The sequence below is a fragment of the Engystomops pustulosus genome, chromosome 1 (genome assembly GCF_040894005.1).
Source record: "Engystomops pustulosus chromosome 1, aEngPut4.maternal, whole genome shotgun sequence".
Taxonomy (NCBI): Eukaryota; Metazoa; Chordata; class Amphibia; order Anura; family Leptodactylidae; genus Engystomops; species Engystomops pustulosus.
In genome coordinates, this window is record NC_092411.1 from 167,593,246 (window position 1) to 167,619,457 (window position 26,212).

At 43.2% G+C, this 26,212-nt stretch overlaps 1 protein-coding gene across 12 annotated transcripts in view; it reads right to left on the reverse strand.

Moving 5' to 3' along the window:
- Positions 1-26,212, reverse strand: part of ADGRL3 (adhesion G protein-coupled receptor L3) — a 1,100,912-nt gene that overhangs the window by 257,086 nt on the left and 817,614 nt on the right. For all 12 annotated transcript variants that reach the window (XM_072113828.1, XM_072113827.1, XM_072113826.1 and 9 more), the window contains one exon: positions 5,488-5,656. In XM_072113828.1, coding sequence (XP_071969929.1) covers positions 5,488-5,656 — 169 coding nt within the window. The remainder of the gene's footprint in view (positions 1-5,487; positions 5,657-26,212) is intronic.

A 26,212-nucleotide genomic window follows, 5' to 3' on the forward strand; every position in this document is an offset into this window, starting at 1 on the left:
TGTTGTCTGCCTATTAATTGTCAGAATCAATAAGTCAGTCTCCTCAGCAAAGTAAGTAGAGGAGAGTGCAGCACATCTCTGTGCTACACAAGCCAGTGTCATACTACCAGTAAGCAGAGGTGTCTCAGGCCAACTGCCAGACACCTTAGGCAAGTCAGTAGACTAAGCCCCAGAGCAGAGGTCCATTATCAGGACTCGGCTCCATCTAGCCCACCCAGAAGGTAATACCTTCCTGTGGACCAGCTATCTCCTAGCAGCTTTCCCAGCCTGCTGAACTTGCTGCTGTTGATGTTAGGCTGTTGACTGCTGTTCCAAGTTCAAATAAAAAAACGTGAGTTGATTTGCATAACATGCCTCCATGTGATCCCTGAATGAGGCTGCTTCACCATCATGGGCTCCCCATCCTCCATCACCCAGGAATACCTCTTCACACCTCAGAGGTTGCACCAACCTCTCCCTCCATATTTATTGTACACACCACCTGCTGGAGACCTGCCAGGCTATAGACCAGTCCTCCAGACCCAATACCAAGCACTGAGACCACAAATATCCAATCCGTACCAGCAAGCCACTCCAGTGTTCTGGGCCCTCGGCTCTCTACAACCACTGAAGAAAGGCTAGGCCACAGTGGGGAATGTTGCAAGTGGTGTCACAAACAGGATTATCTACTTCTGTGCCTTTTGCTGGCACTTTGAACTGTTGTTTTATTTAACCATGCTGCCGAGTATCCAGGACCGCTGTCCAGTGAGAACGCTCTTTCAGCTACAGAGGTCACCACCGGAAGTTCAACAGCGCCCCCAACAGCTGCAGGTCAGTCTGGGAATAAAACTCCTCTGACTGTAAGCAATGGAGAAGAATTTAAAGCTCCTGCGGTCATCTTCGTGCACATCATCAAGCCCACATATCCATGCTTTAAGCCAAAGACTCTTCTGAACTCATTGCTTCTTTCAAAAGCCAAGAGACATTGCTGGACCTCTCCCCAGTTGTGCCTGAGAGCACCCATCTCTGGCAAAAGCAGACACAATTTCTATGCGGTGCCCCACATCACAAGAGGAGATTATATCCTTTTTTGTTTACCTTCATCAAGGACTGTGCTCAGAGAATGGACTCTACTGCAACTGAGCTCTCTGATTTTTCAGATATTTTCCATTGGGAATAGATTGTGACTTTGGGCTTTCATTGTTTTAATGCTTTCTGTTTTAAGAAACAGAATAACCCATTTTGAAGAAGGTTATGACACACATTTGTATTCACTCTGTCATACAGCTGTATGAGAGGTCCAACTCTTACTGCAGAAGACATTCCCCAAACCATGACATTTCTACCGCCACCTTTCACTGACTTTTTTTTTTTACACACTTTGGGTTAGTTATTTCCCCAGTCTGTCAACAAACAATGTTTCCCATAAGACCCAAATAAATTAAACTAATTTTCAAACACTAAAATGTAGACCACTTCTCCTCTGTCCACACAACATGCACCTCAGCAAAGGTAATGGGTAAAGGTAAGCTTTTGGTAAAAATGCACTAAAACGTTGAGACACTGTATGACGAGACCGATGAAAACAACCCTTAACGTATGAAATAGCACTTTTAAAAAGTTTTTTTTAACCTTTTCGTTGTTTTATATGGGTTAAAACAAAATGAAGGTGTCGTCTACAAATTGTAATATTTTTTGACAATACACTCATTTCGGGTGGAAAATTGAACATTTGCAATGGATTAAATGAAAAAAGGCTCCACAAAGTTTGATACCCAATTTCTCCTGAGTGTACTGATACCCCATATGTGGTGGTATCCTGCTGTATGGACACACAGACATAGGCATAGAATGGAAGGAGGTGCCATTCACAGTTGATTTGCATTGTCACATTGTACAGGCTATATATTTTTTTCTTTTTTAATGTGGACCGAAAGGTGCTTATTTTTTTGCCACATGAGATGAACTTTTCTGTTACATAATTTTGGGGCATCTATAGCTAATTGGTGAGATTTTATTAACTCTTTGTTGGTGGGGAAATGAAAATCATGAATTTTTTGGAAGATTATATGGGGTTTTTTTTGGCCCCTTACCATACAATAAAAATAGTATATTATTTGTGTTCTATAGGTCGCCATGATTAATAAAATACCTAATTTATATAGTTTTTTTTAAACTTTTTTCTAAATTTTACTGAATAAAAAGTAATTCAGTAAGAAGCGTTGTTCTTTTTAGTGGTCTTATTTTAGAGTGCGTAAAACATTTTTTTTCACTTTTTAGAGCATTTTTTAAAGGGTATTAATTAAAAATTATCTTTTTTTCTGAGAGTTTTTTTAGGTTGTTTTTTACTGGGTTCACTTAGCGGCTCCAATAATGATTCTGTGACGGCCATAGCAATACCAAAAATGTGGTTTTGTGTATTTTATTACATTTTACTGAATAAAAACTAATTTGGAGACAATCATGTTCATTTTAGCATCACCATCTTTTCATATGCATAACTTTTTTTATTTTTGGGCTGACAAATCTGGTTAAGAGCTTATTTTTTGCGAGAAGAGTTGTTCTTTTTAGTGGGCTTATTTTAGAGTGTGTAACATTTTTTAATCACTTTTAGACATTTACCGTGCAGGTCCAGTAACGATACAGATTGTTACGGAAGCGGCAATACCAAATATGTGGGGTTTTTATGTGTATTTGTGTTTTTTCATACTTTATTAAGTGTTTTATGGGAAAGTGACATTTTAGGGGCTCATATTTTTGTTTTTATTTTTTATTTTTCTAATCTTTAAACTTTACTTTTTTAACCCCTTAAAACATAAAAAATGGAATAAAAAGTGATAAAAATGTTGCACAGACCTCAAAATTGTAGAAATGAAAACGTTGGCTCATTTCAGAAAAAATGCTGTTCTATGATTAAGAACAGCATTTAGTTCGAAATGCGTTAGTTTCTGTCATTACCATGGTACCTTTTTAACCTATTTTTTAAAAGGATGAAATAAAAACTAAGTTTTATACTTATGATTTAATATATTTTTTGCCTGGTTGCTGGATTCACCTACTTTTCCTCCAAATTCGTAAAAACTGAGCTCACAAGAACGTGACGCATGTGCTGGGTTTTTTCAATTTTTCCACATTTGGAATTTTTTTCCAGCTTTGCAGTACATGGCATGTTAAAATAAATAACATTACGGGAAAGTAAAATTTGTTATGCACAAAATAAGCCCTCACACAGGTCTGTACACGTAAATATGAAAAAGTGATGGATTTTTGAAGGCGAAGAGCAAGAAATGAGCAAAAAAAAACCCTGTGTCCTTAAGGGGTTAACTTATACAAACTTGAACTTGAACCAGCAATGCTCTGATCGCTGATTCAAGTTCAATACACTGCTCTACAATACTTATTCATTGCAGACTAATGTAAACTGTCTGAGCATGCAGACGCATGCGCATACAGTTTACAGTCAGACCCAGAAGGGTCTGACTGCCAAGAACAGCGGGCAGCCCCGGGGCACTTGGCAACCCTCGGGTCTGCCCAGAAGTGAATCGGGTCACCCGTTGAGCAGCACAGGGGATCCGATCCAACATGCTTGACCACGGCGTGTAAGGGGTTATCACTTGCGATCGGAATCGGCTCCACTTGCGAGTCTTGGAGCGTGGTGTCAGCTGTGATATACAGCTGACAGCCGCTGATTCTGGTGCTGGCTCCGTTCGCGAGCCGGTGCCAGAAGCGGGACGTTATAGCACGTCCCTGTGCGGGAAGTATCTTCCCGCAGGGTCATGCTATAACGTCATAGTGCACGTAGGGGTTAAGAAGTGTCTAAGACACATTTCTGGCGTGCGCAAAACAATTGTGGAGCACACTGCACTACTCTTCATGTGACACAAATTTCTCCACTGAAGAGGGCGTTCCTTTGTTAAGTCAGAACTTGTACCACATTTAACATACAAAGTCCAACAGAAATGTGTTGCATGCCCCATGTTAAAGGTGCACCAATAAAATGGTGCACTCAGTCGGAGCAGTGCAGGGGGGGACCAGATCCATGAAGAATGTGAAAACACAAATCAAGAACTCTGCACTATACAGAACTATGCTCTTAGTGAATGTGCTCCTGTGTATCTACTTTTCATAGTTATGCCGAAAACAAGACTCATAGGGAAAAAACAGCAGGCCTTCTACTGCCACATCAGTTCCTGAATAGCACATAGGGATGCCACACAATCTAAATAGATTGTGTGGTTGATTGTTTTTCCAATATGGCCCACTTCTTCCAATTATCTTATTTACCATCTGCCTCCCACCTAGCCTAGGGAGACGTTTTAGTGCATGTGGTCTGAAATTGGATTTTTCCTCTGCCCATCAGCCAGGAACTGCCGTTTACCAGAAAACTGTGAGACAAGGAATAGTAATTGTCCCCTCATGTCTCTAGGGTGCATTATCTTGTCTGAGTTCTCATTCAGCAGTCACTCCAGTGAATCTAGAGCAGTGGTTCTCAACCTTTCTAATGTTGTGACCCCGCAATACAGTTGCTCATGTTGTGGTGACCCCAAACCATGCGATTTGCAGTAAAAACGCTATAAAATTGCAGCTCTGATGGCTTTAGGTGACCCCCGGTTTTGGTTGTTTGACCCCTGCTGGGGTCACGACCCACAGGTTGAGAACCACTGATCTAGAGGCTTCTCCCCAAACATCATTATCTATTGACAACATCGAAATATCCCGCTTCCAACAACAGGTACCAGCAGCAAAATATGGCGATAGAAACTTCATCCAAAGACTAACATCTACTTAGCCTACTCTAAAGAAGAATAACGCTTTTGCAAAATACAACCTGCTTAACAATTTTCACCAGGAGGATGAGTCTAGTTGTCCTTCAGAAACATCCAACATGCAACAATTTATGACATTATATTGGGTTTAATGAGTTTGATACAAATATTTGAATAAAACCAGGCTCATATATACGTTTGTAAACCTGTATATATCAGGGTTTTATACTAGGTAGCTAAATACCCCATTGCAGAGGTTTTTTATTAGTGTCTTGGGCTTAAAATTTCCTTAACCAGTTTTCAATTATAATGTTGATCGGTTTGTTTTCTCTAGATACCTGTTCTAACTACTTGCTCAGTGTGTATCTCATATCTGTGTTCTGATGAGTGGTTAGAAAGCCTGCTTAAAGATAATTAATAGGTGAATAAAGAACATAGATAAAGAAATATACAATCAGATGAATTTCTCTGCACAACGGTAAAAGGAAAGTGGTAAACTGGCATCTACAGAATAAAAATAGAGCAAATGTTTTATAAAAACATATCAGATATATTATTGTAAGCCCATAAATGGATGCAATGCAATAATGTAATTTATTGCCCCAAAACATCTAAGTAGCCACTAATGTGTACTTTTTTTTTGTGGACTTATTCATAACCTCTGTAAAAAAAATATGCTTAATTACTGAATGGTGATAAAATAAGGAAAACAAGGTTCAAAACATAAAATTGTTCAGTTTACCTTCTTTTGTAGTACGCAGTGAAAAATGAATATAAACATTCCCTGTAGACAGTTGAAAACAGTGAACAAATATGCCATGATAACTGTACTTTCATTTATATACATTAGTCCAAAAGCCCAAGTTAAACCGAGTAGGCACAGGAGAGCTATTGCACCTATAACCCATGATCTGAAAAAGAACACAGAAAATGAATTAATAGAGTTGTAAAATCAAATATCACATTTCCATTTGTAAAAAGAACACAACAACCTAAATAAAAAAGTTTTGAATTATGGCATGTTGGTCTCTCAAATGCTCTAGTTCTTGCAGTTTTTAGTTCTTTATATATCTCATTGGAAAGAATGCTTGCAACTATTGTTAATCTACCTCTAGTAACATTCTTTCTATTCAAGCTGGGAGGGGGAAAGCAATGTGTGACAGTGCATGCAGTGCACTGATATGTATATATATAGAAGACCCGAGGCTGTCATGGCAACCGAACTCCGCTCCCCGCCCATGTGCCACCATCTTTTTGAAGCCACCCGCAGCTTTGCCGACAGCCAGTGACGCGCTAACACCTGCAATTGGTGCTAGCCGGTACCAATGTGTAGCAATATGCAGTAAAGACTTACCGGCTATGAAGAGGGCTCAGCCCGTGAGCCCTTTCCATGCACTGGGTTAATACATCTCCCGTAATAATAATAATATAATCTTTACTTATATAGCGCCATCGATTTCTGCAGCGCTTTACAAATGGGGTACATATATAAATACAATATTACATTACAGAGTACATATGGAACAGTCATATGGAACAATAGAAGTGAAGGAGGAGTGAGGGCCCTGCTTTCAAGAGCTAACAGTCTATGATGATGAAGGGGGTGACACAAGAGGTATTAGAGCCTGTTTGTTTATGCACAGTATAAAACAATTTAATTAAAAAAAAAACCAAGGTAAAAGTGACTGCTGAGAAGCCTGAGCTTGGTATTTATCTTGTGTTTTCTGGATAACTGATGGGAGGAGGACATAGGATGGATTAGTAAAGACAGAGTTGAAATTTCATGCAGTTAGCTACTGTTATTGGCTTTTCTAAGGGGTGGGTTTTAATAGCATAATTGAAACTTTTGAAAAACCTTCCCTGGACTATCGAACTAATTCCCAAGCTCCAGAGAAATGTTGCTGCTAGGAAGAGATGTGCATGAGGGGATCGAATTAAAGTTGAGATTACTCTAATAACAGTGGCAGATGGAAGAGCATGGATTGGGTTATAGACTGAGATGAGAGAAGAGAGATAGGGAAGTGCCTTAAAGAGAACCCGTCATGCAAAATAACCCCCCTAAACTAAATATATTTTCATAAACTGCCATTAGAGAGCATTGCCTCTATCCCTTCATTGTCCCTCTACATGCCTGTAAACCTAAGCAATGAGGTCCTAAAGCTGTATGCAAATGACCTGTGAAATGTCCAATGCAGCATTAGCATATTCAAGCTGTCCACCTTATTCATGAGTGGGAGGCACAGCCACACCCCCAGTGCATGACTGACTGCCTGTATAATGGAGTGAGGCTGTATAATGATGTGCTTCCTGGTGCTGGTGGCCACGCCCCCTGCAGCCTGTGTGTGCATGTGTGTGTGTTTAGGAGAGATACAGCAGCTCCAGGCAGCCATGTTACAGCAGAACATGTCAGATTCATGTGTAGCTGATGTCTGTGTATCACACATGTGTATTAGGAGGATGCGGCAGGTCAGCAGATGCAGCGCACACACTAGCCATGCTTTACTATACATTACACACAGACATGAGCAGGGGGAGGAGAGGGGAGGGGTAACAGGGGTGACATCACTGTCTCTGACCATGTGACCAGCCTCATTTACATGATAAAGAATAGATGATTTTACAATGAATAATGTATGAAATAACTAGATAAAGGCTGGGATGGGATCCTTGTGAGCTGCTCCAACAGGTAGAGGTGACAGGACTAGTGACAGAGACCTGATGACAGGTGTCCTTTAATATGCAGAGCTTAATTTAAATCTTATACGGAAGAAGACCGGCAACCAGTGCATGTATTGGCACAAACTGGAGGCATCTGTGTAGCATTTTTTCTGAAAGACGAACATAGCTGCTGAATTAATAGATAGATTGTAGAGGAGAGAGTTTGGTGAGTTGAAGACCAATTAGTAGGAAGTTACAGTAGTCTAATCGAGAGGGAATCTGAGCAACAATTAGCATTTTATAGGTTTCAATTGTAATAAATGGGTGGATTCTGAAGATTTTATTGAGATGCATGCGGCAAGAGCGAGCAAGAAATTGAATATGCAGTGCAAAGGAGAGGAAGGAGTCCAGCAAAATCCCAAGACAGCGGGCCTGCTGCCTCGGTGCTGTAGTGATCTCACAAACCAAGATGGAGAGGACATGGTTGGGTCCGTTAGTAGATGTTGGAAAGTATAGAGGGAAAAGAGAAGAGGACCTAGGACTGAGCCCTGAGGAATTCCAACAGTGAGAAAGATGAAAAGAGAAAGATCCAGAATAGGAGACACTAAAAGTGCGGTCAGTACAGTGTACAAGAGTACTGAGTCCTTCAGCATACTGAGAAGGAGCTGGTGCTTCACAGTATCAAACACTGAAGAGAGATCCAGAAGAATGAGGAGAGATTAGTCACCTTTGGATTGAGCAGAGAGTCATTGGAGACTTTAGTAAGAGCGGTTTCAGTGAAGTGCATAGTATGAAAATAAGATTGTAGGGGGTCAAAGAGGGAGATAGCTGAGAGATAGAGGGCTATTCAAGAATAGACTTGGCATTCTAGGGATTTGAAGATGAAAGAGATTAAAAACTGGTGGGTAGTTAGTAGCACTGGATGGGTCAATGGAAGATTTCTTTAGTAATGGGATGACGACTGTATTCTTAAAAAAAGAGGGAACAACACCAAAAGAGAGAGAGAGAGATTGGATATTTTAGTAAGGTCAGAAGTGACTGCTATGCCCTATGTATGTTACGTTAATGCTTGCACTATATTTTTCGTCTTTGGTTTCTAGGATCTATGGCTGCCTTAGTCTCAGGGATACCATGCCTACATGCAAGAAAAAGCAGATGAGTATGACGTTGATGCCTTTAATCGTTAGTTGGTTGGTTGCAGCGTCTGGCCCTGAGCTGGGATGTTCCCAGTGTTAGCATTTAAAGTAGTGAGAAAAAAAAACAGAGCTACAAATTGACATGCTACCGGGTAGTTGGGTATACAGTATATGAGCCACGGTGGTTCAGTTGAGTTGGCAAAACTTTGTATTAGAGAAGTAGGACTACATGTTTCAATGCAGAAACAGCATCTTCTTGAGGCTAAACAGCAGCTATGAAATAAACAGTGGGGAAAAAAAGGATTTAGTCAGCCAATAGCTGTGTAAATGACACTTGGCTTATATATACAGGTTTTTTTTAATGTGGAGTACATTCATGTAAGACCTGTCACTTTGTGAGGGTCACAAGGACTTATGAAGATACTGATAATGTATGTACATACAACATAAGGAGATACATAGCACTTTTGTTGTCTACATAATCAGAATCAAAAGTGACAATAAGATATATGTGGGAAGCACAATTAGACAATTAAAAAAAGATTTCCAGAACATTTCCAGGTGGTCAACCTGGACCCGCTTCTGAATGCCATGTCTGCCTCCAATCCGCTGAAAACTGATCCTAAGGTGGGACTGAGGACCTTTTTACTCGGGACCGGAAGGGTTTTCTGTTTCTGTGCACAGCTGACACTGATTAGAGACAAGAGAGACGCCATCTGAAGAGAAAAATGACTTCTTATTTATTTCGCGTAGATTGGGATTTATATAATATTCTGAAATTTTGCTTTCTGCCAGATCTCCTGTGTAGTAACAGGGAAGAAATTGTTGTAATTGACTGTGGTTCAGCCTTGAACCTGATGCTAAATTTGGGCAAAACTGCTCTTTGGAGTTAAAACAGCTGATCTATCCTATTCCTATCTTGGCAATTGAGAACATTCCTTTAGGATTACTAATTGGGGCACATTTACTTACTCGTCCGCTGGAGTTCACCAAAAGTGCATTGTATGCAGAAAATGCACGGCGCTGTGATTTACTAAGACCGTGCACCTGAAATCCTGCATTTGTTGCTTCCCCACTCAATTCACCATCTTTTAAGTGGTGCATGTAAGTGCTTTGGCTTGCGACACAATTTGAAAGTTAAATCCTGACGCTCAGTCCAAATCAGTCGGATCGTCCGCCGGCAACCCCCCCCCCCCCCCTCAACTTGTGTTGCATGGAAGCCAGCGCAGCTGCATCAAAAAACTATCAAGTGTGACACAATGCCAGTGCAGACCCCTGTTAAATACCTGTCCAAGCCTTGTAATCCCCGAAAAAGGCGAACAGTCTGACAAAAGTGAACAGCGCGATCCTCAGTAGATGAGCCCCACTCTGTTGAAAATTTTGATTTGTGTTTTAAGCCTGATCAACAGTAAAAGCTTAAACTGTCTATCCTGCCTAAATTTACCTGCCACATACCTACCACTTAACCAAAAAATTGTTTGCTTTATGTTTAGAGAGATAATGAATGAATTAATGAATATTGGCAAAATACACAAAACAGAAAATAAAAAGCAAAAGACTATAACTTAATAATAATGGTAGAGTAATTGCCGCAAGGACAAATGAAGGCTAAATGAAGGTAAAGCATCAGTTTAATAGTGGATTAAAAAAGGATAGATGAATGCATAAATGTATACATAAATATATTGAAAATGAATGAATAAATTAACTAAATTAAATGTGTTAAAAGTTCAAATATGAAAAAAAATTCCCATGCAATTAACCACAATGAACAGAAATTAACCTGTTTATCACCTATTAAGGAGATCCCACTGGTTTCGGACGCCATCTTGACTACTGTCCGCCATTTTAAGTATTAGCCAGGGGTCACGCCGGGGGTCAAGCACTGTCCAGTTAATGTCATGATTCAAACTTCATTTTATGTAACCTGTTTGCTCGCCTGCCAGCTAAATCCCTTTGACATTTAATGAGAATCCAGTCTGTCCTTCATCTTTAGTTCTATATTCTTACTCCAGCCAGCTTATCTCTTTCTTCTCAGGGAAATTAGTATAAACATGTCTGTGAACAAGGCCTATTAACCTTTTACAAGAATTTGCTGGTAAATTCATTATGGCAAATAGCATTACAGTATTCTATTCACACCTCTTTGATGATTTTCTGTCTGCGATATTATGTAGCTGAGACAAATAAACTGGGAGAAGATCTTTACATACACTAAGAGACTGACGTGTGTCTTGGTTTGTGTTCAAGTCATGAAAGAGTTAATTTGAAAGTCACCTGTATAATAGAAGTAAGGGCAGTTAAGCCCTAGATAAAAATCTCTAACACACCTTACACAACTCTCTAAGCCAAAGCATGCAAGTTAGAATGTGGTGCTACGATAATTTTTTTAAAATAAAATAATTACAGTTTTTTAACTGCCTAATAGCACTTATTTAAATTTAGTGTCTCTGTGATTGGAATACAAAAAATGGGAGCTCCAACATTCAAGTAGTAGTAGTAGTTTAGGGTACTACTGCCCTTGGCAGCTATATACATCCGCTTGGTGTATTTTTAAGTGTTTTTATCTTCTTGATGTCTTGTGGTTTATATTGTTTGTTCATGAATTAATAAATTTTGTCTATATTATGTGATCCTGTGTACGCATCCAACTTTCTTGCTTTGGTTCTTTGAATAATTCATTGGGATGCGTGGATGTTGTATTATTTCGTACTTTGGTGGTGCTTGCTCACCCCTTGTTAGGTTTGTACAGTGGTAATATTACATCCCTATCACGAGAGTCCATAAAACTTTTGATACATGACAAGATCCTACTGGCTTTAGAGGCAGCTGATTGACATTGTGGTTTCCTACACACCTAAACCGGAGGTATGAGGTAAAGGGTAGAAAGTCCCCAGGAATGGGTATTTTCATGATGAGGAAGAACGCCTTTCAATACTCATGAGAATGTCAACAGGACCTTGGGATGTCACCCCAGACATCCTGACAAAATTCAAACCCACTATACAGGATGTGCTTTTGTCTCTTTGTAGCCGGTTTTAAGCAATGTGCAGGAAAGTTAAAAGGATCATGGTATTGCAATCCCACAAGGCATGGTTCGCATGTTTGTGGACAAATTTCCCTATATATATATAATGCAATCAGACTAAGTGCAGTGAAGGAACCATCGCTCAAGGATGCAGCAATGATTATTGAGCAGTATAGACAAGACATACTGCACAATAAAAAATCTGTGAAAATTAGAGAGCGTAGAAATTTCCCAGTTAGATCACAAGATGAACGTGGACAACAGGTTAGACCACACAGGTCCGTTTACCCCACAGCCCCCCCATTGGAAAAGACAGGAAACATATGCTGTTTCTTGTGTTTACAATATGGTCACATGAAGAGGAATTGTCCACAAGGAGTCCGTTCAAATGGTAGAAACCCAGATAAAAATGGCAATAATAATGGTTTCAAGTTGAAACCAGAGTTTGCTAAACAAATGGGGGAACAGACAGATAAGACTCAAGTACATTTACAGGGCCAGACACTAAAACGTGTGGAACTTGTAAATGACCCAGACAAAACAGGCCCTGAAAAACTTGTGTGGAATCTCACGTGTCCATACAGAACTCATATAACAAGAGAAAAAAGCTAGTATGCATTGGCATTTTTTATGAAATTTTATTGAAATATCATTATTCACATAACATACATCCAGAAAACCTTAAAAACAATTAAAAAGTGTGAGGACACACATTCAAGAACAACAAGTGGATCAAGACAAGGTGAGTTGATCCACATATAGCCATAAATATCTGTAATCAATTCCCACTAAATATGAAAGTATGGTATCTAATGCCCTAGGAAAAGCGGAGACTCCTGCAGAAGTCCCTCTATAAGTTACCAACAATACCCTAAGGTAAAATGCTCAACAAGCAATAATATAGTCAAAAGTAATGCACATGGATCACAACCTGTGTAGGTTCAAAGAACAGCCAAAGGGAGGTGATAAGAGCCTAGGGAAAGGGGAAGCTGCGGTTACCAAGTAGAAAAATGGCTGGAGGCACCCCACGCGTTCCGTCGCACTCCTGCGACTTCCTCAGGGAAAGTGCCAGGTTGTTGGAAGGTCCTGCCTTTTAAGGTCCCGAGGTGACCACCTGCTCCAATGAGAGCGGTGCATCTGCACCAATTAGCAGCCATGTACTGTGTTATCTCGCGCTAAAAGTTATGCGCATGCGCCAAATCCTATGCGTCTGAAGTACCGCAATATTATGCGCATGCGCAGTCGTGGCGACACAATCAAAAATTATGCGCATGCGCATCAGCTTCACATATGTGCGCGTGCGCCACATTGTAAGGAGCTAGATAGATACGAGTCCATTGCGCCCAAATGTGCGCTCGTGCATGGATGGCATCACACCAAATTACGGCGCTTATGTTAAAAAAGTGAATTCACAATATCCATACAGTGTCCAGTGAAAGAGGGTTATATGATAACCATAATAGACATATAGGGGCAGATTTATCAAGCTGCCTGAAAGTCAGAATATTTCTAGTTGCCCATGGCAACCAATCACAGCTCCCCTTTCAAATATTTATGAGCATTGGTAAAATGAAAGCTGAGCTGTGATTGGTTGTCATGGGCAGCTAGAAATATTCTGACTTTCAGACAGCTTGATAAATCTGCCCCATAATTTATAATAAAGTATATAAAGTGCATAATCGTGCATGATACACAATATGAATCTTATCTAGTGTTACATCTACACAAGCCCAGTGCAATTATAAGACCTGGATGTATATTGATAAACACTAGACAGGCTTAGGATGAAGGGAGAAAAGGTGGTCACCCCGGGATGCGGCAGTACCCCAAATATTTAAAACATTAGAATTAGTACATGGGATCTAAGAAAAGGGAAAATACCTTGATGTACATGGTAACGAAAGTTAGATCATGGTTATCAATACATTGGTCAATAAACAAAAAGAAAAATGATAAAAAATAGGGAATGTTACAAGATAGGTAGGTCAAAAAGATCCAGGAGGCTTAAAGGCTATTCAGAATCCGATAGTGAGTTCAGTTTGAGACAGATGGTTACTCATTTTTTCTTTTTTCATTTTTCCATTTTTTCATTCTTTCTCGTAACGAGGGTTATTCTTGGAGATATATAAGAGGCCTGTGGGGGCGGGTATATTTCAACAGTCGGTTGGCCTCAAAAAAGCATAGGAGATAGTAGGGCCACATACATGTAAACATGGTTATATGGTAGAGCTTTGTCAATAGATGTAAAGATGAGTGAGAGAGCTACAAAAAACATCAAAAAGTGATTAGTGATCTATAATCATGTATAACAATGTGGGTGAGTGGGGTTGGAACGAAATAGTGTTATATGTGAAGGGTCGTTATTAATTGTGGGGAGAGGGTCTTAGTGACACCAAGTGCGAAAAGATATATATAGTGGGAGAAGCCCGTGAATGAGTATAAGGGGGCCATAAGGGTCCCAGACTACCAGATGGAACTCCCAAAATGTGAAAAGAATTGTTGACATGATACAAACCGTGAAAATGGTGAGGCTTGGGGAAAGTGGTGTATGGCAAAAGCAAGGGAGAAGGGAGAGAAAGGGGGAAAAAAAAAGGGGAGGAAGGGGAAGGAAAGGGAGGGAAAGGAGGGGGGGGGAGGTGGGAATGGAAGGGTGAGAATAGAGGGAAAAATGAGGGGAACACTCACCCAATCTAGAGGTCCTAGAGGTTCCATACAGAACTCACAGACTTGCAAAATTCAGGTAGCAGTATGTACCACACAGGTTCCTACTAGAGATGAGCGAGCACTAAAATGCTCGGGTACTCGTTATTCGAGACGAACTTTTCCCGATGCTCGAGTGCTCGTTTCGAGTAACGAGCCCCATTGAAGTCAATGGGAGACTCGAGCATTTTTCAAGGGGACCAAGGCTCTGCACAGGGAAGCTTGGCCAAACACCTGGGAACCTCAGAAAAGGATGGAAACACCACGGAAATGGACAGGAAACAGCAGGGGCAGCATGCATGGATGCCTCTGAGGCTGCTTAATCGCACCATTATGCCAAAATTATGGGCAACAGCATGGCCATGACAGAGTGACAGAATGAAGCTAGATAGCATCTAAAACATCCAATAATTGACCCTGACACTATAGGGGACGGCATGCAGAGGCAGCGGCAGCAGCGGCAGGCTAGAGAGTGGCATGGCGACATACCCTAAATGGACTCAGGCTTCAAACCAATGGGTGGCAGAGAGGAACCAAAGGAGGTGAGCAAGAAGCGCTCAAATAATATCGGTACATGATAAAAGTTTGCGAGTATATTTTGTGGATTACACAGCAGGGTGGCGACAAAGTTAACATGGAAGCCATGAAAACAATCCAAAATTCTGCCTGACACAGCTCGTTTGATAAGGGGACCATGTATGGAGGCAGTGAACTAGTAGTAGATTAAAGGTGCTGCAGTTAAAACTATGTTAGTTGGATTTTGGCATGGAGCTGGCGCTCCGCTGCCAGGCGAGCTTTTGCCAATCCAAGCCCCTGTCTCTAGGCTACTCCCCAAACAGCACTTCTAAGAACCTTTTGTATAAGATCAAGTGTAGTAGCGTTCTTATAAGTTTGGGATATGGCGGGTGAGGGGAATGTAAACATCTGCGCAAGAAGCGCTGAAATAATATCCGTAAATGAAAAAAGTTTTCCAGTATATTTTGTGGCTTACACAGCACGGTGGCGACAAAGTTAACAAGTTTGATGCGGAATGCCCTGTAATAGCTCTTGGGCGGTGTGCCTTTTATCACCTAGGCTCAGCAGTTTGAGCACCGCCTGCTGTCGCTTAGCGACGGCACTGCTGCTGTGCCTAGAGCTACCGACTGATGGCGCCATGCCCACGGATGGTAATTCGGAGGAGGAGGAGGAGGTGGAGGAGGGGTGGGAGGAGGAGGAGGCATAGTAGGCCTGAAACACCTGGACCGAGGTAGGCCCCGCAATCCTCTGCGTCGGCAGTATATGACCAGCCCCAGGGTCAGACTCGGTCCCAGCCTGCACCAAGTTAAGTGTAGTAGCGTTCTTATAAGTTTGGAATATGGCGGGTGAGGGGAATGTAAACAGATGCGCAAGAAGCGCTGAAACAATATCGTAAATGGTAAAAGTTTGCCAGTGTATTTTGTGGATAACACAGCAGGGTGGCGACAAAGTTAACAACTTTGATGTGGAATCCATGAAAACAAACCAAATTTCGGCCTGACACACCTCGTTTGATAAAGGGACGATGTATGGAGGCAGCTATATGGACGACTTTTGGAGGTAGCAATGGAGACAACGTGTGGCGGCTGCTATGGAGACAATTCAATTTGGATAGTGCCTGTATGTGGCAGTCCAAAAAAGTTTTCAAACCAGAGGAGCAGGTAGGTGGCCCTCCATAAAAATGGAATAGATTGAGTGCCTGTATGTGGCAGTCCAAAAAAGTTTTCAAACCAGAGGAGCAGGTAGGTGGCCCTCCATAAAAATGGAATAGATTGAGTGCCTGTATGTGGCAGTCCAAAAAAGTTTTCAAACCAGAGGAGCAGGTAGGTGGCCCTCCATAAAAATGGAATAGATTGAGTGCCTGTATGTGGCAGTCCAAAAAAGTTTTCAAACCAGAGGAGCAGGTAGGTGGCCCTCCATAAAAATGGAATAGATTGAGTGCCTGTATGTGGCAGTCCAAAAAAGTTTTCAAACCAGAGGAGCAGGTAGGTGGCCCTCCATAAAAATGGAATAGATTGAGTGCCTGTATGTGGCAGTCCAAAAAAGTTTTCAAACCAGAGGAGCAGGTAGGTGGCCCTCCATAAAAATGGAATAGATTGAGTGCCTGTATGTGGCAGTCCAAAAAAGTTTTCAAACCAGAGGAGCAGGTAGGTGGCCCTCCATAAAAATGGAATAGATTGAGTGCCTGTATGTGGCAGTCCAAAAAAGTTTTCAAACCAGAGGAGCAGGTAGGTGGCCCTCCATAAAAATGGAATAGATTGAGTGCCTGTATGTGGCAGTCCAAAAAAGTTTTCAAACCAGAGGAGCAGGTAGGTGGCCCTCCATAAAAATGGAATAGATTGAGTGCCTGTATGTGGCAGTCCAAAAAAGTTTTCAAACCAGAGGAGCAGGTAGGTGGCCCTCCATAAAAATGGAATAGATTGAGTGCCTGTATGTGGCAGTCCAAAAAAGTTTTCAACCCAGAGGAGCAGGTAGGTGGCCCTCCAGAAAATTTGAATAGATTGAGTGCCTGTATGTGGCACTCCCAAAAATTGTTTAAAACAGAGGACCGGGTCGGTGGCCCTCCATAAAAATTAAATGCATAAAGTACTATAGCTAGAGCCAGTGGGCCCTGTAAAAAAATAGCCAGTTTCCTCTGCTTTACTGTACAAAGAGGAGGAGAAGGAGGAAAATGAGGAGGAGGAGGAGTGGATAAATTATTCAGGTTGAGCTTCCTTCACCTGGTGGAGATTGGAAATTAGGAGAAATCCAGGCTTTATTCATCTTGATAAGCGTCAGCCTGTCAGCGCTGTCAGTCGACAGGCGTGTACGCTTATCGGTGATGATGCCACCAGCTGCACTGAAAACCCGCTCGGACAAGACGCTAGTGGCAGGGCAGGCAAGAACCTCCAAGGCGTACAGCGCCAGTTCGTGCCACATGTCCAGCTTTGAAACCCAGTAGTTGTAGGGAGCTGTGTGATCATTTAGGACGATGGTATGGTCAGCTACGTACTTCCTCACCATCTTTCTGTAAAGATCAGCCCTACTCTGCCGAGACTGGGGACAGGTGACAGTGTCTTGCTGGGGTGACATAAAGCTGGCAAAAGCCTTGTAAAGCGTACCCTTGCCAGTGCTGGACAAGCTGCCTGCTCGCCTACTCTCCCTCGCTACTTGTCCCGCAGAACTACGCACTCTGCCGCTAGCGCTGTCAGAAGGGAAATACTGTTTCAGCTTGTGCACCAGGGCCTGCTGGTATTCATGCATTCTCACACTCCTTTCCTCTCCAGGGATTAGAGTGGAAAGATTTTGCTTGTACCGTGGGTCCAGGAGAGTGAACACCCAGTAATCGGTGCTGGAATAAATTCTTTGAACGCGAGGGTCACGGGATAGGCAGCCTAGCATGAAATCTGCCATATGCGCCAGAGTACCAACGCGTAAAAATTCACTCCCCTCACTGGCCTGACTGTCCATTTCCTCCTCCTCCAACTCCTCTTCTTCTGCCCATACACGCTCAACAGTGAAGGACTCAACAATGGTCCCCTCTTGTGTCTCGCCAACATTCTCCTCCTCTTCCTCCTCATCCTCCTCCACCTCCTCCGATATGCGCTGAGAAACAGACCTAAGGGTGCTTTGGCTATCAACAAGGGAATCTTCTTCCCCCGTCTCTTGTGAGGAGCGCAAAGCTTCCGACTTCATGCTGACCAGAGAGTTTTTCAACAGTCCAAGCAGCGGGATGGTGAGGCTGATGATGGCGGCATCGCCACTGACCATCTGTGTTGACTCCTCAAAGTTACTCAGCACCTGACAGATATCAGACATCCACGTCCACTCCTCATTGTAGACTTGAGGAAGCTGACTGACCTGACTACCAGTTCTGGTGGAAATTGATGCACATAATTGTGAATAAAAGTATTGACATAACCTTTATTGATGATACAGGGTATAATACACTTTAAAAAGAAGAACAGAAAAACCATGAAGACAAATTATGTGGCCTCACCGTGGAGGATATCCACAAATTACAGCATTGTATGGGGTGGTAAACACAAAAAGACCAAAAAAGGGCGGTCGCATTCCAGGCTAGGTGGAGCTAATGCATATCTATGTAGGGTGTGAATAACTGGTAGCCAGAGGGACAGTGCCTTACCAATACTATACTCATGTGTGGGACAGGCAGGTGGCCTCAAGGCTTAAGGTATGTGGTGCCAAGGGACTTGGCTGTAAGGCTGCCAGTTCTTACCTATTGAGTGTGGTATACTCCACCGCCCGGGAAGCCCGCCTCCCCGACGCGCGTTTCGGCTCTAGCTGAGCCTTCGTCTGGGGGTGGCGTCTTCCCGGTCCGTGGTCAGTATTTAAACGATGGCCGGACCAATCAATGTGTCCGAAGGTAGTCACATGGCCGCGGTCTCGCGAGATCTGTGACGTGTGAATCACGTGACTCCAGGTCTGTGACGTATCAGTGACACCTGGTTGTGAGTCACGTGAGTCGCGGCTCTCGGGCTCGCAGTAAGGGCACGTGGGTTTTCAAGATCTGTTTAGGCGCATGCGTGACTAACGTGTTGTATAAAAAGGAAATGGGAGAACGAGTGATTGCATTTATATGACCAGCATATTGTATATAATTGGGATAGAGTAAAACATTAGGAAAGTAAAAAGTTGGTTGTATTCATATATAAAAAGTATGGGCTGTTTCTATAATTATTGCAGTTATGGGTCAGGATATTGGTATAGATAGTTCTGTAACTATTACCAATGTATAGATGTGGCTATACCGTGTTAGATATACGTGCGGTGAAGAAAGTGACATATATATTAAATATGTCAGGAATTAAAGTGCATTTACATTAAATATCAGCAGACGAAATGTGAGTACATACAGCCACCTTTCAGCTAGTAGTGTACAATTTTGCACTTGTATTAAGATACATACATGACCGGTATAGTTGAGTAATAGTAGTGGCCTATGTATGTGTATGATGAAGTGTGAATGCATGTAGTCACAATCTGTCTACTGATGTGGAATCGCATAATTAGAATGCAAGAGTACAAAAGTGAAAAAGTGAACCAGATATCTGTATATACATAAAGTGACATGTGCATCAAATTAGAACAATGTTATATCATACTTGCTTGGAATACAAAGGTAGATCAAATCTCTGTATATACATAAAGTGACCTGTGCATCAAATTGGACATGGTTATATCTTGCTTATCATAGTATGTATTTCCTCATCACAATGTTCACATCACATCCTGTCCTTCACTTTCCTGCACATTACCACCCCCTTTCCTCACTGTTGTCCTGGTCACCCCTCACTGCCCCATCTCACCAACCAATACTCATATTAATATAATGTACTGGACAGACAATTATGGATGGAAAAATTGATATGTTTTTTGTATCCCACATGTGCTAATGCAGGTAGATGTTTACTGTATTGTCCTGTAATAACAAATCATACGAATGGTACTACGAGACGCATTATGGGCATATGTCCACATACTAGTACATACTATGATAAGCAAGATATAACCATGTCCAATTTGATGCACAGGTCACTTTATGTATATACAGAGATTTGATCTACCTTTGTATTCCAAGCAAGTATGATATAACATTGTTCTAATTTGATGCACATGTCACTTTATGTATATACAGATATCTGGTTCACTTTTTCACTTTTGTACTCTTGCATTCTAATTATGCGATTCCACATCAGTAGACAGATTGTGACTACATGCATTCACACTTCATCATACACATACATAGGCCACTACTATTACTCAACTATACCGGTCATGTATGTATCTTAATACAAGTGCAAAATTGTACACTACTAGCTGAAAGGTGGCTGTATGTACTCACATTTCGTCTGCTGATATTTAATGTAAATGCACTTTAATTCCTGACATATTTAATATATATGTCACTTTCTTCACCGCACGTATATCTAACACGGTATAGCCACATCTATACATTGGTAATAGTTACAGAACTATCTATACCAATATCCTGACCCATAACTGCAATAATTATAGAAACAGCCCATACTTTTTATATATGAATACAACCAACTTTTTACTTTCCTAATGTTTTACTCTATCCCAATTATATACAATATGCTGGTCATATAAATGCAATCACTCGTTCTCCCATTTCCTTTTTATACAACACGTTAGTCACGCATGCGCCTAAACAGATCTTGAAAACCCACGTGCCCTTACTGCGAGCCCGAGAGCCGCGACTCACGTGACTCACAACCAGGTGTCACTGATACGTCACAGATCTCGCGAGACTGGAGTCACGTGATTGACACGTCACAGATCTCGCGAGACCGCGGCCATGTGACTACCTTCGGACACATTGATTGGTCCGGCCATCGTTTAAATACTGACCACGGACCGGGAAGACGCCACCCCCAGACGAAGGCTCAGCTAGAGCCGAAACGCGCGTCGGGGAGGCGGGCTTCCCGGGCGGTGGAGTATACCACACTCAATAGGTAAGAACTGGCAGCCTTACAGCCAAGTCCCTTGGCACCACATACCTTAAGCCTTGAGGCCACCTGCCTGTCCCACACATGAGTATAGTATTGGTAAGGCACTGTCCCTCTGGCTACCAGTTATTCACACCCTACATAGATATGCATTAGCTCCACCTAGCCTGGAATGCGACCGCCCTTTTTTGGTCTTTTTGTGTTTACCACCCCATACAATGCTGTAATTTGTGGATATCCTCCACGGTGAGGCCACATAATTTGTCTTCATGGTTTTTCTGTTCTTCTTTTTAAAGTGTATTATACCCTGTATCATCAATAAAGGTTATGTCAATACTTTTATTCACAATTATGTGCATCAGTGTCTCTTCTTTCCCTTCTTGGTTGGAGGGTAAATTTGGTTATTAGTAGTGTTTGTAGTGGCACTATCCAGGTGCGGTCACACGAAGTAAGGGGTTTAGCTGAAATAGCAATTATGACATGACACGTAGCCTTTTACTTAGGCCCCCCCCTTCTAAATTTGATCCTATCCGTAAGTCTGCAGTTCTGGTGGAAGTTGACATCTGGCAGTCTACAATCGCTCGGCGCTGCTGGTAAACTCTGGATAACATGGTCAGTGTTGAATTCCACCTCGTGGGCACGTCGCACAACAGTCGGTGAGCGGGCAGTTGGAGGCGGCGCTGCGCTGCCCTGAGAGTGGCAGCATCTGTGCTGGACTTCCTGAAATGCGCACAGATGCGGCGCATCTTCGTGAGCAAATCAGACAGATTGGGGTATGTCTTGAGGAAACGCTGAACTATCAGATTTAACACATGGGCCAGGCATGGCACATGTGTCAGTCTGCCGAGTTGCAGAGCCGCCACCAGGTTACGGCCGTTGTCACACACAACCATGCCTGGCTTCAGGTTCAGCGGTGCCAGCCACAGATCAGTCTGCGCTGTGATGCCCTGTAATAGTTCTTGGGCGGTGTGCCTTTTATCGCCTAGGCTCAGCAGTTTCAGCACCGCCTGCTGTCGCTTAGCGACGGCACTGCTGCTGTGCCTAGAGCTACCGACTGATGGCACCATGCCCACGGATGGTCGTTCGGAGGAGGAGGTGGAGGAGGGGTGGGAGGAGGAGGAGGCATAGTAGGCCTGAAACACCTGGACCGAGGTAGGCCCCGCAATCCTCGGCGTCGGCAGTATATGACCAGCCGCAGGGTCAGACTCGGTCCCAGCCTCCACCAAGTTAACCCAATGTGCCGTCAGCGATATATAGTGGCCCTGCCCGGCAGCACTCGTCCACGTGTCCGTGGTCAGGTGGACCTTGTCAGAAACGGCGTTGGTCAGGGCACGGATTATGTTGTCTGACACGTGCTGGTGCAGGGCTGGGACGGCACATCGGGAAAAGTAGTGGCGGCTGGGGACCGAATACCGAGGGGCGGCCGCCGCCATGAGGCTGCGAAAGGCCTCGGTCTCTACTAGCCTATAGGGCAGCATCTCCAGGCTTAGCAATCTGGAGATGTGCACATTAAGGGCTTGGGCGTGCGGGTGGGTTGCACTATATTTGCGTTTCCGCTCCAGCGTCTGGGGTATGGAGAGCTGAACGCTGGTGGATGCTGTGGAGGATCGTGGAGGCGACGATGGGGTTTTTGTGGCAGGGTCCTGGGCAGGGGGCTGACTATCAGCTGACACAGGGGAAGGAGCAGTGGTGTGCACGGCCGAAGGTGAACGCGCTTGTTGCCACTGAGTGGGGTGTTTAGCATTCATATGCCTGCGCATACTGGTGGTAGTTAAGCTAGTAGTGGTGGAACCCCTGCTGATCCTGGTTTGGCAAATGTGGCACACCACAGTCCGTCGGTCATCCGGTGTTTCCTTAAAGAACCTCCAGACTTCTGAAAATCTAGCCCTCGCCGCAGGAGCCCTCGCCACGGGAGCTTCACTAGTTGACACATTTGGCGCTGATGCACCAGCTCTGGCCCTGCCTCTCCGTCTGGCCCCACCACTGCCTCTTCCAACCTGTTCTGGTCGAGGACTCTCCTCCGTCTCAGAAGCACTGTGTTCACCCGGCCTCTCAACCCAGCTTGGGTCTGTCACCTCATCATCCTCCGATCCCTCAGTCTGCTCCCCCCTCGGACTTCCTGCCCTGACAACAACTTCCCCACTGTCTGACAACCGTGTCTCCTCATCGTCGGACACCTCTTTACACACTTCTTCCAGTACGTCAACAAGGTCATCATCACCCACAGACTGCGACTGGTGGAAAACCTGGGCATCGGAAAATTGCTCATCAGCAACCGGACAAGTGGTTTGTGACTGTGGGAAGGGTCCAGAAAACAGTTCCTCAGAGTATGCCGGTTCAAATGGCAAATTTTGCTGGGAGGGGGCAGACTGGGGGGGAGGAGGCTGAGGTGCAGGAGCTGGAGGAGTGCCGATTTCGGTGACATGGGTGGACTGCGTGGAAGACTGACTGGTGGACAAATTGCTCGAAGCATTGTCGGCAATCCACGACATCACCTGTTCGCACTGTTCTGGCCTCAACAGTGCTCTACCACGAGTCCCAGTAACTTCAGACATGAACCTAGGGAGTGTAGCTCTGCGGCGTTCCCCTGCTCCCTCATCAGCAGGTGGTGTCTCACCCCGCCCAGGACCACGGCCTCTGACCCCTGCAGTAGTTGGACGCCCACGTCCCCGCCCTCGTCCTCTACCCCTAGCCCTCGGGTTAAACATTTTGAAAATGAGAGTTATAACTTTAATTTTTTTTTTACCTTTTTTTTGTGTTTTTTTTTTGTGTGTGTTTTTTAGTTTTTAAAACCAAACGATGCTATCCTATTGCTATGGCTATTTTCTAGCCAAGTATGAAAGCACACTACTATGCCAGATGAGATGACGCTGAGTTATGAAAAAAATAAACGTAAAATAAAAAAGGAAATGGCAGACTGTGCCTAATTGAAATCCAACCCCGGGCCCTAATAAATTTTCCCACTTCGGTCTTTGCGATGGATATGTGCGTCACTAAGCGCAAAACACAGTGGTCGCAAGTCTCACTCCAAATTGCTCACAATTTGCTAGTAGATGCACTGCAACAACTACAGCCACCAGCAGATCAACCAGAAATCAAATATATATAACGCTACTGTAGGCGTAAGTAAGCCGTTTGGATTCTCCTATGGCTATTTTCTAGCCAAGTATTAAAGCACACTACTATGCCAGATGAGATGACGCTGAGTTATGAAAAAAATAAACGTAAAATATAAAAGGAAATGGCAGACTGTGCCTAATTGAAATCCAACCCCGGGCCCTAATAAATTTTCCCACTTCGGTCTTTGCGATGGATATGTGCGTCACTAAGCGCAAAACACAGTGGTCGCAAGTCTCACTCCAAATTGCTCACAATTTGCTAGTAGATGCACTGCAACAACTACAGCCACCAGCAGATCAACCAGAAATCAAATATATATAACGCTACTGTAGGCGTAAGTAAGCCGTTTGGATTCTCCTATGGCTATTTTCTAGCCAAGTATTAAAGCACACTACTATGCCAGATGAGATGACGCTGAGTTATGAAAAAAATAAACGTAAAATAAAAAAGGAAATGGCAGACTGTGCCTAATTGAAATCCAACCCCGGGCCCTAATAAATTTTCCCACTTCGGTCTTTGCGATGGATATGTGCGTCACTAAGCCCAAAACACAGTGGTCGCAAGTCTCACTCCAAATTGCTCACAATTTGCTAGTAGATGCACTGCAACAACTACAGCCACCAGCAGATCAACCAGAAATCAAATATATATAACGCTACTGTAGGCGTAAGTAAGCCGTTTGGATTCTCCTATGGCTATTTTCTAGCCAAGTATTAAAGCACACTACTATGCCAGATGAGATGACGCTGAGTTATGAAAAAAATAAACGTAAAATAAAAAAGGAAATGGCAGACTGTGCCTAATTGAAATCCAACCCCGGGCCCTAATAAATTTTCCCACTTCGGTCTTTGCGATGGATATGTGCGTCACTAAGCGCAAAACACAGTGGTCGCAAGTCTCACTCCAAATTGCTCACAATTTGCTAGTAGATGCACTGCAACAACTACAGCCACCAGCAGATCAACCAGAAATCAAATATATATAACGCTACTGTAGGCGTAAGTAAGCCGTTTGGATTCTCCTATGGCTATTTTCTAGCCAAGTATTAAAGCACACTACTATGCCAGATGAGATGACGCTGAGTTATGAAAAAAATAAACGTAAAATAAAAAAGGAAATGGCAGACTGTGCCTAATTGAAATCCAACCCCGGGCCCTAATAAATTTTCCCACTTCGGTCTTTGCGATGGATATGTGCGTCACTAAGCGCAAAACACAGTGGTCGCAAGTCTCACTCCAAATTGCTCACAATTTGCTAGTAGATGCACTGCAACAACTACAGCCACCAGCAGATCAACCAGAAATCAGATATATATAACGCTACTGTAGGCGTAAGTAAGCCGTTTGGATTCTCCTATGGCTATTTTCTAGCCAAGTATTAAAGCACACTACTATGCAAGATGAGATGACACTGAGTTATTAAAAAAATAAACGTAAAATAAAAAGAAACTGGCAGACTGTGCCTAATTGAAATCAAACCCCTAATAAATTTTCCCACTTTGGTGTTTGAGGTGGATATGTGTGTCACTAAGAGCTAAACACAACGGTAGCAAGTCCCCCTGCTAATTCCTCACAATATGGTACTAGCTGCACTACTAGTGCCAGCAAGCCCAGCCAAAGCAAATAAAAAAAAAAAGGATAACGTTATTGTAGCCCTAAGAAGGGCTGTTGTAGAATCACTCCTGCCTAACAGTAAGCTAATAGAACACCCTAACGCTTTCCCTGACCAGCAGCAGCTCTCTCCCTAGCGGCATCCAGACAGAGAATGATCCGAGCAGCGCGGGCAGCGGCTAGTCTATCCCAGGGTCACCTGATCTGGCCAGCCAACCACTGCTATCGACGTGTAAGGGTACCACGTCATGCTGGGTGGAGTGCAGAGTCTCCTGGCTTGTGATTGGCTCTGTTTCTGGCCGCCAAAAAGCAAAACGGCGGGAGCTGCCATTTTCTCGAGCGGGCGAAATACTCGCTCATCTCTAGTTCCTACTGAAAGCCTGGTACAGATCGATTGAAGGTTAGGGATCCAGTATGTCATATCATATTGGATTCTTCAGGGAGACCCCACATAAAAGCCAGAATAAAAGACCGAGATACCATGCTCATGCTTGACATTGGTGCAGAAATTTCCATTACCAATATCAAACATGATTTACACCCCAACAGCCACCAGTGTGTGGTGATCGGTTTTGATCACCAACAAGGGGGGATGAAAGCCCACAGGGTAGATGAAGTTGTGATTCAACTTGCCAGGCACATGATATTGAAAGTCCCAATGTGGTATTACCCTGGTATTACCCAATATCTTTGGCACTGATGTAATGACACAAAATGGATGGATCAT